General features: G+C 41.0%; 1 protein-coding gene across 3 annotated transcripts in view; it reads right to left on the bottom strand.

Annotated features, from left to right (window-relative positions):
* The window catches only part of LOC125723476 (low-density lipoprotein receptor-related protein 4-like), a 103,602-nt gene that overhangs the window by 45,385 nt on the left and 42,850 nt on the right, over nt 1–15,367 (bottom strand). For all 3 annotated transcript variants that reach the window (XM_049000075.1, XM_049000076.1, XM_049000077.1), the window contains exon 2: nt 7,656–7,802. In XM_049000075.1, the coding sequence (XP_048856032.1) occupies nt 7,656–7,802 (147 nt within the window). The remainder of the gene's footprint in view (nt 1–7,655; nt 7,803–15,367) is intronic.

Below are 15,367 nucleotides of genomic sequence, written 5' to 3'. Positions count from 1 at the left end.
AAGATAGGCTAAATGCTGAGGGCTCGATCTACTGTGATTAAATTCCGGTTCAACAGAAATATTGCCCTGGACCTATATTCAGCCATCACAGGAGAGGCATGTCAAAACACATTCAAGTACATGAAACCCATAAAATGGTATCATTCAGAACTGTAAAACAGCACGCAGAAACAGAATGGATATATTTTATCACACTGTTCGTTACAGATAGGTAACCAGTCTGCAGCCACTTATCTAGCAGGCACATGCTATGTGAACCATTGCTTCTGATGACTGACCAATTAGTTGAATTACAACAAGTGAAAACTAACACAACAACAGTTCCAATTTGTGTTGCACTTTGCTAATAGTTGAAGATTCTTGTTCTTTCTTGTATGTGAAGCTGAATGACACCTCTTGATGTTTCTTAAAATAGTCGACATGACTGATTCAATCTTTCAGAGTTCATTGCATTGACCTAGAAAGCACAGAACTGCTCTAAGAGCTCACGTCGGCCCACGTCTGGATAACTGAAGCGACAGCAGTAACAGCCGGATCCTTGGCAGAGCTGCAGCTGACCTCATGCTTCCTAATACCTTCGCTTTGGAGTCCATGAAAATAGTGCCTTGGCTTGTCAAGTTTCTCCTGGTTCACGTTGCTTTCTAGCACAAATGTGATGATTGTGATGCTCCAATTGTAAACTGGTCAATGGTTTGAGGGGCATGGATACCTCATGACAGGGTGAGTCGGGTAATGGGCTTTTTTCCTTGGCATTATTAGCAATCTGAATTTTGTTTTTTAACCAAAAAAAATGCACTTCGATCCCAATAAATCATACTGAAGTTTGCCAAGTAGCCTGATGTTGGTTCTTCCTTCTGTACTCATGTCAAAATGGCATCTTGTTTTTTTTGTTTTTTGTTAAACCCATCCCCACACAGGATCAAGACTTCCTCCACAGCTGGGCCACAAAATATTTAGGCAGAAAGCCAATTCTGCGAGGTTCAAAATATTTGTCAACAAGCTTTCTCCAGCATTTCCTGTAATTTGCTCTAAACTGAATGCTCATCACTGATATGACACAAAATAATAATGGTACAACTTGCAGGATAACACTGTTGAACTACTGTATATACAATTTAAAAATTGGTGGGAGAGATCTGCTAGGTCTAATTTTCACTACAACCAACTCGCCGGGTGCTCACTGCAGGAGAGAGACACTTGAGTCAGCGGCTGCTCAAACCCACTTTTTACACATCCTCAGCTTGGAAGGCTTTGTGCAGATATGGGCAAGGGTTCCCTATCTGCCACTGAAAAGCACATCAAATATGTGGTTTTCTATAAAAGAAAATATAGACAAATTCTCCAAGTTAAAGAACGAGTCATTTTCCCAAGGCTTATCACAGTCGCACACAAAGTAATATACAAAAAAGAAAAATATGGAGGTATGTAAAATTGGTGCAATACGAAAAGTCAGGATAAAAATATCCACTAAGCTCTTCATGGTTAAATTTGGCTGGAATTAAGGCTTTATGAGACATGTGCAGTGCTTAGGGGGTAGACATGCTGCACCACACCAAGGGCTGAGGATTCAAATCCAACATCAGTTCCTCCTGTGCAGCCTGCAACCCCATGTATGTGTGCAAAAAGGCTTCCCCTCTGCATTCTAGTTCTCCAACATAAGGCAAGAACTTTCTAAGTGTCTAAACAAATTCATGTGTCATCATCGTAAATGACAGTTGTCTCTCAACTGACAAGATGCACAGGTTTAAAAAAAGACACACATTTTGCATCAAAAAATTGCAACTTCCTCAAGAGTTTCAGTGTGTTTTCCAAAACCTGCAAATGGCAACAACCCTTTTCCAGGAATGAGAGAAGGTTTGCGGCACTGGCCTACTGAGACCTGACTTGCTGAAATGGATCAGACTGTACCCACACATATGCTCCCTGCCCAGTGTCCACTGAGTCCAGCTCTGCAGCAAGGCCTATAACTCATGCGGAAGGAGGTGTCAGGGAAAGGAAACCTTAATGAGCCCAGAGCAGCGGCCTGCTTCTCGTCAGACGTTTGTCCAACACACGCCGCTGAGTCCACAATGGAGGCCTGACCGCAAGTACCAATGGTGACAACAGACACTGTTAATTTTCAAACATCCTCTTAGCCTTCAGAACAAAAAGCGCTGACCCACAGAGCAGAACCGTGACCAGTTTATCGCTAAAGAGGTTCATTTCTCACAGGCTGCTTGTGGCACGCGAAACGTCAGAAAGCATTTTACAAAGGGCTTCGTATTACCTCAAATTCAGAAATGCACACTACCAGGAAGAATAACCTGGGATAATTGGAAAAATATGCAGCTTCTCTCTGAATTCCCCCAAAGATGAAAATGGCCATACCGAAATTTACTTCAAAACATGTAAATTACCTAAGCTTTCTGCATTCTGAAGAACTCATTGCAAGTTCAGACCTATTTATTATAACACTGACTTGTTACTCCTTAGTGGAATAATGGAGAGATGGCCTTTGAATTTTGCACAAAGTAGCCCGATCATGAGATTTTGATCTGTTCACCTTATAGTGCTGTCATCAGCCACCACGTTTCACATCAGATTTCCACTGCTTAGCGTACAACGCATCCAAAATAGAAAACCTTGCAAACTGGAAATATATATATATATATATATATTTCCAAAAAAAACTAAATAACTAAATATTTTGCGAATCCATGTTACTGAAATGATGTTTATCGTAGTTACCAAAAAATGCTTTCATTTTCAAAATCTCTAAAAGAACATTTATCTTAAAAAATAAAATCTGTGTCACTGGGTCCTGGCCACTTCAAAATGAATTCATCTCCAGCTCTATTCTCTTGTTAATCACATCTTTCCCTTGGACATTTGTCCTCCAGTTACACAGTTAGAAAAGTAAATATAATTTAGAGAGGAGGAGGTGTCCTTTTTGGCTTGCGGCGCTGTACAAGTTTACCATGGTATATTGCCAAGAAGTCAGAAGCAGTAGGAAGGATTATGCAAATTGCTAAAGGAAAGTGAGAGTTAAACTGGCTGACAAAACTCCCTCAAACAAAAGTGTTCTGGACTGCCTCTTATGGTTTCTTCATTGCACAGGAAAATGCCCCTGCACCGAGGTGAGGGACACATATACAGGGTGGGGCGAATAGAGGTATACAGTTTTTGTTTTACAAAGTAAAATTTTTATTTTACAAAGTTATTTTTCAAAGTAGGTACACAGTTTTTACTTTACTTTATAGTATTGTCTATGGGTGTCATGTCAGATGAACATGGTGGCCAGCCAATGCTGCCACGTCATCCGATTCGACGCTGTGGAAAGGCGTTGTGAAGGTAGCTCCGTACCATCAAAGCAAAACGAGGATTTTTTTTTTCAACATATTCTGAGAATGATAGAATGGAATCTGAATGAACTTCACTTTGTAAAATAGAACCTTTACTTTGTAAAATAAGAACTATATACTACCCTGTGTTTATAATCTGCTTTTTGGGGCATGCTCTCAGGTCACATTGCATCCAGGCACCTTGGTGGGTAGTGGGTGCATTTTGATTGGCTGGGCCCTATAAAATGCACTCTCCCATAATCCTCACAATCTGACTTTCAGCCAGGCAACCCTTCCCGACCCCTGACCCTGAAGAAGCAGCGGCAGCTGTACTGCTCCCAGGTTTCATCTGCACCAACGGAAGGGTGCCTCCACTTTCCAGCCTAAAGACCTACTTCATTTCATCTTCATAAATGCCCCCACCCCCACCTAAACACAACACCATCACCTCTCCCCCACACCAAAGCAGCTACAACGATTGAGCCTTTCAACTCGGCAGGGGGTCTGCACGGTAGATAATGGCACTGTCATGCTGGTCTCCATCCAGGCTCCTGAACAGAGAGCTCAGAGTGATGAGGAGATGGGCAGAGCCTGGAGCCCGGAGCGTGGCGAATGGCTCAGGCTTACCCATCCAGCCACTCTGCAGGGGCAGCGAATTTCATTTCACTCTCATGGCTCGCTGACACTCCAGGCCTCTGTGGCTTCGCAGGAGGGAGCCACAGAAACATGACCAGCGGGTAGGTACCAGCTGAACATCAGGCCTTACTCTCCCAGGGTTTACAGTATCTATTCAACGTTATATCACTTAACTGCTACTGAAATCCCACCAAATTACCAAGTAATTAAAAGTTTAAAAGTCAAGATTTTCAGGTGAAATGATGGTTTTACCTCTCAAATCTTTTAAATGTTATAACTACTAAACATCGGCCTGAAATTAAAAACCGGAGGTAGATATCTTTAACATAAGTGAAATTTATAGTATGTGGAAAATATAATTCATGAAAGAAAAGCTGATTAATAGTGATGGTACTGAAAGTTCTTTATTTCTTGGTAAAATTTAGTCTCCACTATTGTTTATGCCCTTGAAAATGTAAACTAGGTCAGCGTCTACTTTGTAGCTTCAATTTAAATTGACCTAGTGAGTTTTATAAAGTATACAATCTGTGAGACTGTATTCTGCGCACGTAAAGAAATCTGTTGGAAATAGTTCAGTCAAACTGTTGTGTGTGATTTATGAACAGCTATTCTTCCTGCTGTCAATAAAACTGACTGCGGTAAAGGTCTTTGTGTTTTTGAAGGTATACATACAGAGGAGGAGCCATGCAGGCTGAAAACACAGGTTTTGATCTGCCAGGTGAAGGGCTGCTACATAATCTTTCCCCTCCGGAATCGGCTGCTGTAGTTATTCCAGGTCCTGGGGGAGCACAGCGCCAGCAAGACGCAACGGCTGCTTTTTGTTCCCTGTGGCATATTTCCAACTCCACAAACCTCCATTGTTTGCCAAGTATCTGGTTTCCTGGAGCTGCAGCGAGATGTGCTGTGCCGTGGTGTCACGAGCGGAGGCCGCCCCGCAGGTCTGCCCCTGCTGGACCACACTGCCAGCGAAACCAGATCCTCACCTTAGCAGAACACATTGAAACTGCTGTGTTTGCATGGAATTCCAAAACCTAATTCAATTATGAGCTTGCTTCAAATACAAATACCACTAAACCCTATTTTTCCCCAACTGCTCCCCACATTCTCAGAATACGCACAACTTAACAGAAACTGCTGTCTTTTCAAATAGCTAAATTGTTACAGAATTCCCAGTTTACCCAAAGCGGGTATTTACCACATGTGGTAAATATCAGTAACCAACAAGAAAAGGTCTTGGAAACTCTGGGTTGAGTGTAGCTCATTTATTGATATACTGAAATATTGGTAAAGTTTAAATATCGGCAAAGATTGACACATCGATACCATTATCTTGATTTTTAATGAATATCGGCTAATACCAATATGTTAACCAATTTATTGTACATTCCCAAGACTAACATTACTTTTCCAATAGCTAGCTAAGCTAACTAGCCAACTACCTTGGATGTTTGCCCATTGCTACTGTAGCTAGCAGAAATAAAGAATTTTGCTCCACAAAAGGGAGGCCTTTCCCAAAAGCAAAGACTGTCTTAACCATTAGAGAGAGCATTCTGCTCTACACAACAGGGGTGGGTCCCAAAATCGTCCTAGCACAAAGATCATCGGGTAGCGCTTCCGTCATGAATATTAATAAATCAGTTCTGATGCTTTCAGGTCAATGCACTGCACCACCACCTGATTAATCAATTCATCACAATATATTGACGCATCCTTAAAACACTATTGCACATGCTTTTCCAGCATTTTTAGATGTGCTGGTCTGTAGTCTTTCCAAACAGTCCATTTACCATCAACTTTAAAGGCTTGTGTTGAATAGTGAGAGACAGCTGTGAAAAATCAAATCAAATCAAAAAACTTTATTGTCCCCAAGGGGCAATTTGAGGCACGTAGAGCAGTGTTGCACAGATACATGTTTTGATATTAAGATTTTCTTCCATTTTAAAGGAGTTTTTTACTGGAACACATTGGTTAATGCAGTGACACCATAGTGTTAAATACAGTATTTGGCTTGTACTGAAAATAACTTTTTAGGAACAGTATGCATTAAGTTCATCACCTAATTATTATTTTTATTATATGCTAGCAACAGTGTTCAACTTTTTAAAACTAAAATTCTATATCAAAATTAAGGTAAAACTGGCACATGTAGCAGATGATTAATATAAATATAGGAAAGCATTAAAAAAAAAACTTTTCCACAGTATTTTTTGTGATATATTCTGTACCTAATCAAGATTTTTTAGATTTAACTGTTTATTTGGCCTGGTGCTTGCAGGCATATCCAGGCCACAATAATGCAAAAAAGAAGTTTGGGCGTAATATTGAACAGACGTACTTTATTCCTCCATATGGGCTGCACAGCTCTTTATGCTCTCCAGAGACAGACAAACATGCAGGTATGCATGTTTTGGATTCAGAGCACCCTGTCAGCCATTGTCCTGCACCCCTAGAGCAATTTGGGTTAAGAGTTTGGCTTAAGTTCCCAGGGATAATCTGGTTATTCTGCCATACATACCATTTGTATTGTATTGTATTGTATATATTGTATTTTATTTATTTTTACTACTTATTGCCTTTTATTTTTATTTATTTATTTTATACTACTCATTGCTTTTTGTTATTTCTTATTTACTGTTATCTTTTGTTTTCTGCATTCTGCTTATTTCTGCTGCACTGTCCACTTTGCTGCTGTATAACACAAATTTCCCACCTGTGGGACTAATAAAGGCAATCTTATCTTATCTTATCTTATCTTAGCTATAGGACTGGAAGATTCCAACTATCTACTTATCAGCACTAATGACTACTGGGTCTATTACTGTATATTCAGTCATTGATTTAACATTTATAAGAATAATCTGTCTTGACTTTTTATAGAAGTAAAATAAAGCCTGAAAAAGCTGGTACTCAGTCAGTGCCAGCACACTGTTACTATGGCGCAGAAACTTGTCTGTCACTTCATATGTGCAGCATTGAATTTTGCCTCCAGCTGTCTGGGCTGATGACCCATTTCTTCATGCTACCTTCTAGCTTTCAACACACTCTTATGCTGACATAACTGACACATTTCAGAGTACTTTGTGCAATGGCCCAGGATCAAATGCAACCAAATCTTAATCAGATCCGAAAGCACAGTAGATCTGGATTAACAAATGGGACTTCAGAATCCACTGCTAGAGCCACCAGCACCATGGATAGTAGGAAGAACTGCCAAGTAAAACAAATTGCTCTCCTTTACAAATATTATATTCAGACAAGTATTGTATGGGTCTCCTAAATCCCACTACAAATCCCAGACCCAGCTTAACGTCATGGCTGAAGTCTATCGATTGTAACCGCAGTCGAGAGACTGTTCCACATGGCGTGAATGAATCAATACATTTCTGAGCCTCCTGTACATGCGTGGTCTTTCAAACGGCATCAGCTGAGCTCATAGGCAGTGTAATTCCAGTACTGCACATAAATACTGAAAAAAAACTGCTACGAGATAAAGGATGTGCATCTTCACAAAACCAAAATGACACACAATGTGAGTCAGGGGCATCAGATTCTAGGATTTTTTTCAGGAGTTCAACAATAGCAATGACTGAATAAATGAGTGAACATCTCCCACTAAATCATTCTCTAGGAGCAGGCCATGATAGCTCCTGCGGAGGACACGGACAGCAAGGGACACAACTGAGGAAGAAGTGTACTTACTGCAGCCATCCTCATCACTGTGATCTCCACAGTCATTGTCCCCATCGCACTGCCACTGTGCTGGGATGCAGGTACACTCCCCAAAGGCACTCACTGCACAAGTGAAGTGGTTCCGCCCACAAGAGCACCCAGTGCTGCTAGCTACACCTGTAGGAGAAGAAGTGCATAATTTCAATAAAACAGACACGGAAAAGGTGGCCTGTCTTGAGACCAGGCATCCTGTGTTTTACGATGAAATTGATGTTTTTCCTGGGGTACTTGTGAGAGTGTTTCCCCCAACACCCAGGCTATAAAACACGCCTCCCATGGCAACTGCCCTTGGAGACAGTGCATTCCTTTCCACTGCTGTTCCACTGCTGCGTATGCTGGCGATGAAAAGGCAAGGCCAAGCCTTTCCTAAAAATTTCATATGAACAAAGAGCAAACATACATCCTTGGGATTTCTCCAAGGGGGGTTCCTTGATGAAACAATAACACGAGAAAAAAACAAGCCTGTATACTCTCCAGGACGGAGAAAAGCAGTAAGGTTTATTTGTTTCTGAAGTCCCACTTCCTAATTTACAGCTGACCCCTGACAGAGAACAATAAGCTGTGTACTGGCTGTTTACATTCTGGACAAAGTTCAACAACACTGCACTTGAAGCCAACCATTGAAAGACTCCTTTCTCCCCAATACGACAAATTAAAGAATGTGCTATGACAGACAGCTCTAGTAGTAAAATACTGTCACTCTAAAGAAAGATTTTTCCCCTTTGTAGATATCTTAACATCAAAGGAAAAAGGCAACAGAATACCAAAATGCCCTCTCTTCAAAAATGGCCAATAAAGACGATCGAGTTTTAAATAAAAATTCTGTCAAAAAATATGACTTCTACAACTAAGCAGGAAATCAGCCTGTTTCTGCTCTCTGGTTCTGCAGCAGTAACTGCATGTGTTACATATGTGTTTTCCTCATACAGCTTTGTGTTCATGCCATCTTCAGTTTACACATTTTCCCTTTAGATACTCAGGTGGTTCTGTAATAAAAAAACGAAAACCTTCTTATACCATAAGACATTTAACTGTACAACTATTTTTTTTCCCCCAGAACACAAAACTTCTGAAGTACACTAAGGGCTACAGAAATATGGCTTTAAGTAGTATTTTCCTATGACAGATTTGAACAATGCATTGATGCAGTTGTGGTAGATTCCAGAAGCAACCACTGTGCAATAACCCTGCTTCTCCCAGTTTCTCCCAAACTGTTTCTCCCCCATCTGATTACCGCAAGAAGCACAAATTACTAAGACAGGCAAAAATTATAGCTATTAGTTTTAATATGAAAATAGTGTATGCATGCATATGACTGGAACACACCAGTATAAGTGGCTCTAAAACGTAAGATTTGTAACCAGTACACACCAGTATGTCTTGGTAGAGCGTTTAACACTGATGGTCAGCCCATCACAAACTCCCGGTGGATCTCGTCCAGAGTCCGTGTTTTGGGTGATCTATTTGACGACTCTGGCCTCTTCACATTCCAGGCTCTCAGCTCTAAATTTCCTATCCCTCCTTCTTCCTTCTATTTCATTCTACAACTGCGATCTGTCCTCAGAACGTAAGATTTCCTTCTCTGCTCCCTTGCCTACTCACCCCCCTTGTAAATTTGCAGCTTCCCTGTCCAAATCCAATACACCGGTCTCTGCTCTGTATGCGTTTTTGCGTGATGCTGGTTGGGTTATTCCACCTGTTGCCCGTAAATGGGGTGACATCTCTTCTCCTTCTCCATTGTGCTGGCGCACTATTTTTAAAAATATTAAGCGGGCTTCTAGAAATCCCAATCACCAGCATGTTCAGTTTAGTTTTGTGGACATTATCCACGATTGCACGGGGGGTGGGGTGGCTGCCTGTGGGGTTTTGGTTCTGGTGGCTTTTCTCTTCTGTTTTGTATGTTGAACAGTTTTGATGTGTCACTTTGGAGTGCATTGTACTAAAACCCAATACAAAAACTGGTTGCAAAAAAAAGAAAAGAATTTGTAACTATTTGTCCAATGAACAGAGAATGTATGACTTTGACCAGTAATGAGTCGACAGTTTGGCAAAGGCCCAACAGCACTTATTTTATATTTGGTTTTATTATTTCTTCTACCAGCTGACCCTCATGATGAATTTTTGCTTGTCTGTATATATGACGTGTGCATATGGACTGGTATCATGCCTTTTATATGCAGCCAGGATAATGAAGACCTTATACAGAATCTTCAAACTCAGGAGGGGAAGGAAATCGTGTCTGTTACACGCAGTGCAAAAGGAGCCAGTTTTTGCCAATTAATCAGTGGCTCGGTTTGAGGGACTTGTTGAGAAGCTCCACGCAGGCTGGAGGCTGCCTGTGGTGAAAAGGCCTGGATTTCTGGACTCCACACAAAGGCATCACTCAGCCCAGGAGGGCCCGGCTTAAAAAAGAAAAACCTTCAAAACACTCCAGCTTCACAAAATTAATGGCCTCTTTTTTCCAGCCGTTACCACTTTTCTTCATTTGCCGTCGCCTTCCCCCTCTCTTCCCTTCTGCTCACCATAGCTTCAGCCATGACAAAGGGAATGTTCTCCACTAAAGAATTCTCTCTGCTCTCCCTGCTGAGGTCCTCTCTATAAGCAGACCCAGCAATGTCTCAGTTCTCCTTAGAAACTGGGCCAGTTCCTTTCATAGCGTTGTCTGTAACCCTCAGGGTGGTTTTCTGGCCATTTTACATCCTCCTCGATTCTTACTGGCATCAAATATTACAGATTAGGAGAGAGTGGGAATATAAATAAAACACTTTTTAGGAGAAAACCATGGCTACGAGAGTAATTCTGTTAAGAACATTTCTGGATTTGCAGTAAGCTTAAGACTGGGAAACTCAACCAGAATGGGTCTTTTAGAAACCAAGGGTGTACATTAAAAACTGTTGCCAAAGGGCATGCAGTCTTGCTGCATGCAAAGCCAATCTTTGTACCATATTAGAGGTTTGGCTAAAACAACTGGTGTAAATGTGGCTTTTCGCAATACAAAATTAAAGCCTTTTCTTAGATCACCATTCAGTTATGTCAAGCTGAACCACATAAAAGCAAACTGCATTTGTCATACAACCATTAAAGGCTAGGATTAATCATTGGGACAGAGAGCAAAGTTACGTCTTCTTCGGGAACAGCACTGCTCCATCACAAACACTGAGCTAAAATAACTGAATGATAAGACGCACCACAACTTGCTCTCAGTAAATGTACTGCTCTGGATAAAGGTTCAAAATGCTCAACATGGGCGCAAAATCAGGAGAAGCTGGCAGTTTAGGATAGCATAATAAAATATGGAATATCAAATGTATGTTGCCTTTCTCCAAAGCCCAGTCACGTGTCTATACCAGCAAGGCTTATTGAGAGTAACTTGCCATTACAGACAATTTTTCACATATGTCCTCTCAACACTGTCTCAGACGTAATGTCTTCCGTTGCTTTGACAGCCGTCAGCAGATCAAAGCGCTCCCATCCTCTCCTTAGCGAATTTGCATTTCTCCTTGTCGGCAAACTCATGAAAGTTCCTGTGAATGATTGCTTCCCCTTCCACCCAACAGGCATCGCAATTCCCTCCTACCTTTTCAGTTGCAAACATCTGAATCACAAAATATTTACTTTTAATTTTTATTTATTTAGCAGACACTGATATCCAAAGCGAAATACAATTGAGAGAGCAGAGTCAGTCTGTTTCTGGAGCAATCGGGGGTTAAGTGCCTTGCTTAAGGACCCGACAGTGAAAACATTCTGCCAGCTATAGGACTTGAACCAGCAACCTTCTGATTTTATGCATAGCATCCTAATTCATGCCTATCTGTTATTCATATCACTTTACAGAAGAAGAGGCTGGAGAACAGGGATACAAGAGGTAGTGCCATCGGGAGTCAGGGGACAGGATATATATGACAATCACACAAAGGGAGGGAATTGTATGGAGAGGGAGTCAGACCGTAGCATAGCCATTGCCAGGCCAGCTCCAGAGAGCCCCATCTTGTCAGAGAAGGTCACAACATATTACATTTGCTTTGGGGTGGGGGGACAGCCCAATTCAAACTGACTAGAGGACCTGTAACAGAACAGGAAGAAAATTTGGGAGGATTAGTGAGATTTTGTGATTATCTTGCAAACAAGAAGAAAGAAGCGGTTCCTCTGACCATGCTAACACTATAAGTGAGACTGCAAATGGCAAGACCTCCAGTATTAATTTTTTGTGTGCATGACGACAGATTTTGAATTATCCTTATTTCCTAAGGCTTAAAAATTAAAATATCCTGAAATAAGAATTAGGTTTATAACCCCTTGCATGGTGCAATCACCAGTTAGTTCACACTTCCTACAGGGATTTGCAGAAGGGAAAAAAATCAAATGTTCTGTAAGTGCTATGAGTAACCATTAAAAAACCTAGAAAGGAGGCTATCGGAATGACAGCAATGCATTCCCCGCACAGCCCAGTCACCTGCTCCACTCATCTGATTCATACTTGTCACACACTCACGAACTGTGTACAATATCTAAGAGTACTGGATGGATCAACAGGAAATGTGAAAGCTAATTAATGTGTTTTCACCTGAATGTTCTGAGTGCTAATTGCAGGAAACGCTGAAACTACACCTATTCATTTACTGCACATTCCTCTTAGATGCCAGTGGGTTTTATGGTAGTAAATTTATTTGCTATAATCTTTGTAATAATGTAAAATGTGTCTCCTGCTTCTGCTTAGAGGCAGCACTTCTACAAAGTTTCAACCAATTCTATGGAGGTAATAAGGCATCATGGGCATCTAATTCATAATACTGCACATGGTAATATCCAATACACACTAATCAGCCATAACATTGAAACTGCATTCGTAATATATTATGGGTCTGCCTCATGCCACCAAAACAGCTGTGATTTCTCAAAGCATGGAACCCACAAGACCTCTTAAGGTGTCCTTTGGCATGTGGCAACAAGATTTCTGCTCCATATTGTAAACTAAGATTCCGTGTTTGGTTTTGAACCAATGTGGGATGTGATTTGTCTCGTAATTTGTCTCATAGCAATCGAGTGCACCAGCCCCCCCAGGAAATTTTATCATCATAGACCTGGAGAGGTCTGGGGTGGCCTCCCTTATTTCTAAACATCTAAAGTGGCAATCCTAGTGAGGATTGATAGTTTGATCGACAAAGGCATGAGTCTTTAGTTAACCAGACACAACAACATGGTAAGGAAAAACCATGAGATTCTAAAAGGGAGCTTAGTGTCATTTCATTCTTGGGTCCTCAGGAGCTGGTATTTAGGTGATACGATGAGGGTGAAAACTGACAGAAAAGGAAACTACAGATGTGCTTTCACACTACAACGATGTTATGTATTTTTATTGCAATGTAATGTATAGCAAAATGTCATTGTAATGCTGTGTATCCTATTCCTTAAAATAAAAAGGCAAATTGATTAACACTACCTCAAATGCAAATATGTGAATGTTAACTAAATGACTGCAAAGCATAGTTTTTGTCCATTAAAGAAAAATACAGGAGAATAAATTTGGAATGGGAGACATATTATGCATAATTAGAAAGATATGTGTTCAGATACGTATGAACATATTGCTTATTACCATCCACAGTATTATGAAATAGATGACAATAACGCCTAATTTTCACCATGGAATTGGTTGAAACTGTTTGGATAAGTACCAGGTCCAGCAGAATAAAACCCAGTTGATTGAGATTATGTATTATTACAAAGATTTAAGTGAATGAAAAAAATTACTATCGTAAAGCACATAGTATTCACCCACTTAATTCTGGCTTCTGGCTTTTGATCACGTTTTCTTTAGGGAGGAACACAAAACCAAAAACCACAAAACAAAACCAATTAATTCAATTGACAATTTATCCAAGAACTTGAAATAGCAAATTGAGAGCACAAAAAAAGGTAAATGTGGATCTTTCATGAGCTTAGTTTTTCATGGGAATGTTTAAATTGTGTGCATGATTTAAATAAAGCAAATACATAAATAAATGAATCATTGTAATCCCTCCAGGACTCCATATTAAGACATAGAGGTAACCTGATTGGTGGGGAAAACATTTGCAAACTGGCATGTAAGTGGAATGCACAATAAACAAATAGGTTTAGTTTCAGAGTTACATGCCACAGGAGCAGGAGCAGGTGACTGGGTTGACGAGAGAATACAATGCTGCCCTTTCTGACAGCCTCCTTTTCTAGTTTTGATAGTTTCTCTATCATGCAGGTGGTTTCCATCCAAACTAAGATATTCAGAGAAAACAGAGAGACCTATGAACATAGAACATATTTATTCGCTCACTGACTATAAAAAAATCTTTCTTTAAAAAAGAAACTAAGGGAGTCTTTTGTCCACAACATTTTTGCTATTATTAGACTGACAAGAAACCAATGGAGCAGACCCTTAAAAAAAGGCAAAATAGAAGCAGAGTTGTGTATCACAGGTGGAGGCCAGAGTCCCCCAGAGCTCCACAACACACCAAGTGGCCTTCAAACAAAACGAAGGCTCCAGCTGCGTGATTTGTGAGGATTGCTGGGGGCTTGTTCGCACAGCTACCCGACACCTCCCCACTGGCTCATGGTCACACCTAACCACTGTTGTTAAAAGTGGGGGCCATTAATGGGAGCAGACCTCCCAAGTGACACTGTGGAGGGCCCTGGGTTCTTGTGCCCTGACACAGCCGAAAAACAAAAGCTTGTGCAAGTTTATAATAGAAGCGGAAACCGAGGAACTTACAAGAGCCAAGTAAAATAGATAGCTACTAATGAAATGTAGGACGAAACCTGGGCAAGGATTTGGCATCCCTTAAGAAACCTAGTGCCGTTCGGGTTATTTTAGCCATGTACACTCTAAATTTTATGAAAAAATAGCATTACCGTCTGTTGAATATAACGCCATCCAAAAAGTTAAATCAGATACACTTTAAATTTTATTTTTACTATAGACACAACAAACACTTATCATCATCTTCATACTTCTTGTCATGGAGAATGCTGGAGTTACAGCCAACAAAGTCAACCAGCCCTGTCTTTCCAAGGACGCAGACCCTAGCATGTTCTGGGGGACCCTCAGGTGGAAGGTGAAAATACCCTCAGTAGGTCCGGGGTCTGCTGTGGGGCCTCCACCCAGAAGAGCTTCCTTCAGAGCTGATCAGGTGGCATCCCTACGAGATACCCAAATCACTTTAGATGACTTTTCTTACTGTAAAGGAGCAGTGGGTATATTTTGTAATCCCTCCAAATCACTGAACTCCTCTGCTTATCACAGAGTGAACAGAGTCTGATAACCCTGTGCAGAAACCACATTTTGGCTCCCAGTTATTGTAACCTTGTTCTTTCAGTCATTAACAAAGGTTCCTGTTCAAGGGAGAAGATAAGGATGCAGAAATACCAACGTACTGAAAGTCTCATTAGAAAACTTAGCTGCCACGTCGCCACCACAGACCTTCTCAGTGCCTGAAAAACTGCAGCCACTGAACCGCCCCACCCTTTAATGACACGTATCCTATTACAGTCACCCATGAACAAGATCCTGAGGTTCGTAAGCTCCTGGACTTAAAGCAGACTATCCCCCTGTTTTCTAAGAGAGCACCCAATCTTGTAAGTCTTGGAACTGGAGTTGCTCATTGTTCTCATGCCTACCACTTCACACTCAGCACTGAATACCAGAGATC

The sequence above is a fragment of the Brienomyrus brachyistius genome, unplaced genomic scaffold (assembly GCF_023856365.1).
Source record: "Brienomyrus brachyistius isolate T26 unplaced genomic scaffold, BBRACH_0.4 scaffold49, whole genome shotgun sequence".
NCBI lineage: Eukaryota > Metazoa > Chordata > Actinopteri > Osteoglossiformes > Mormyridae > Brienomyrus > Brienomyrus brachyistius.
Note: the sequence above shows the minus strand (reverse complement) of the source record. Positions and strands in the feature narration are given on the sequence as shown.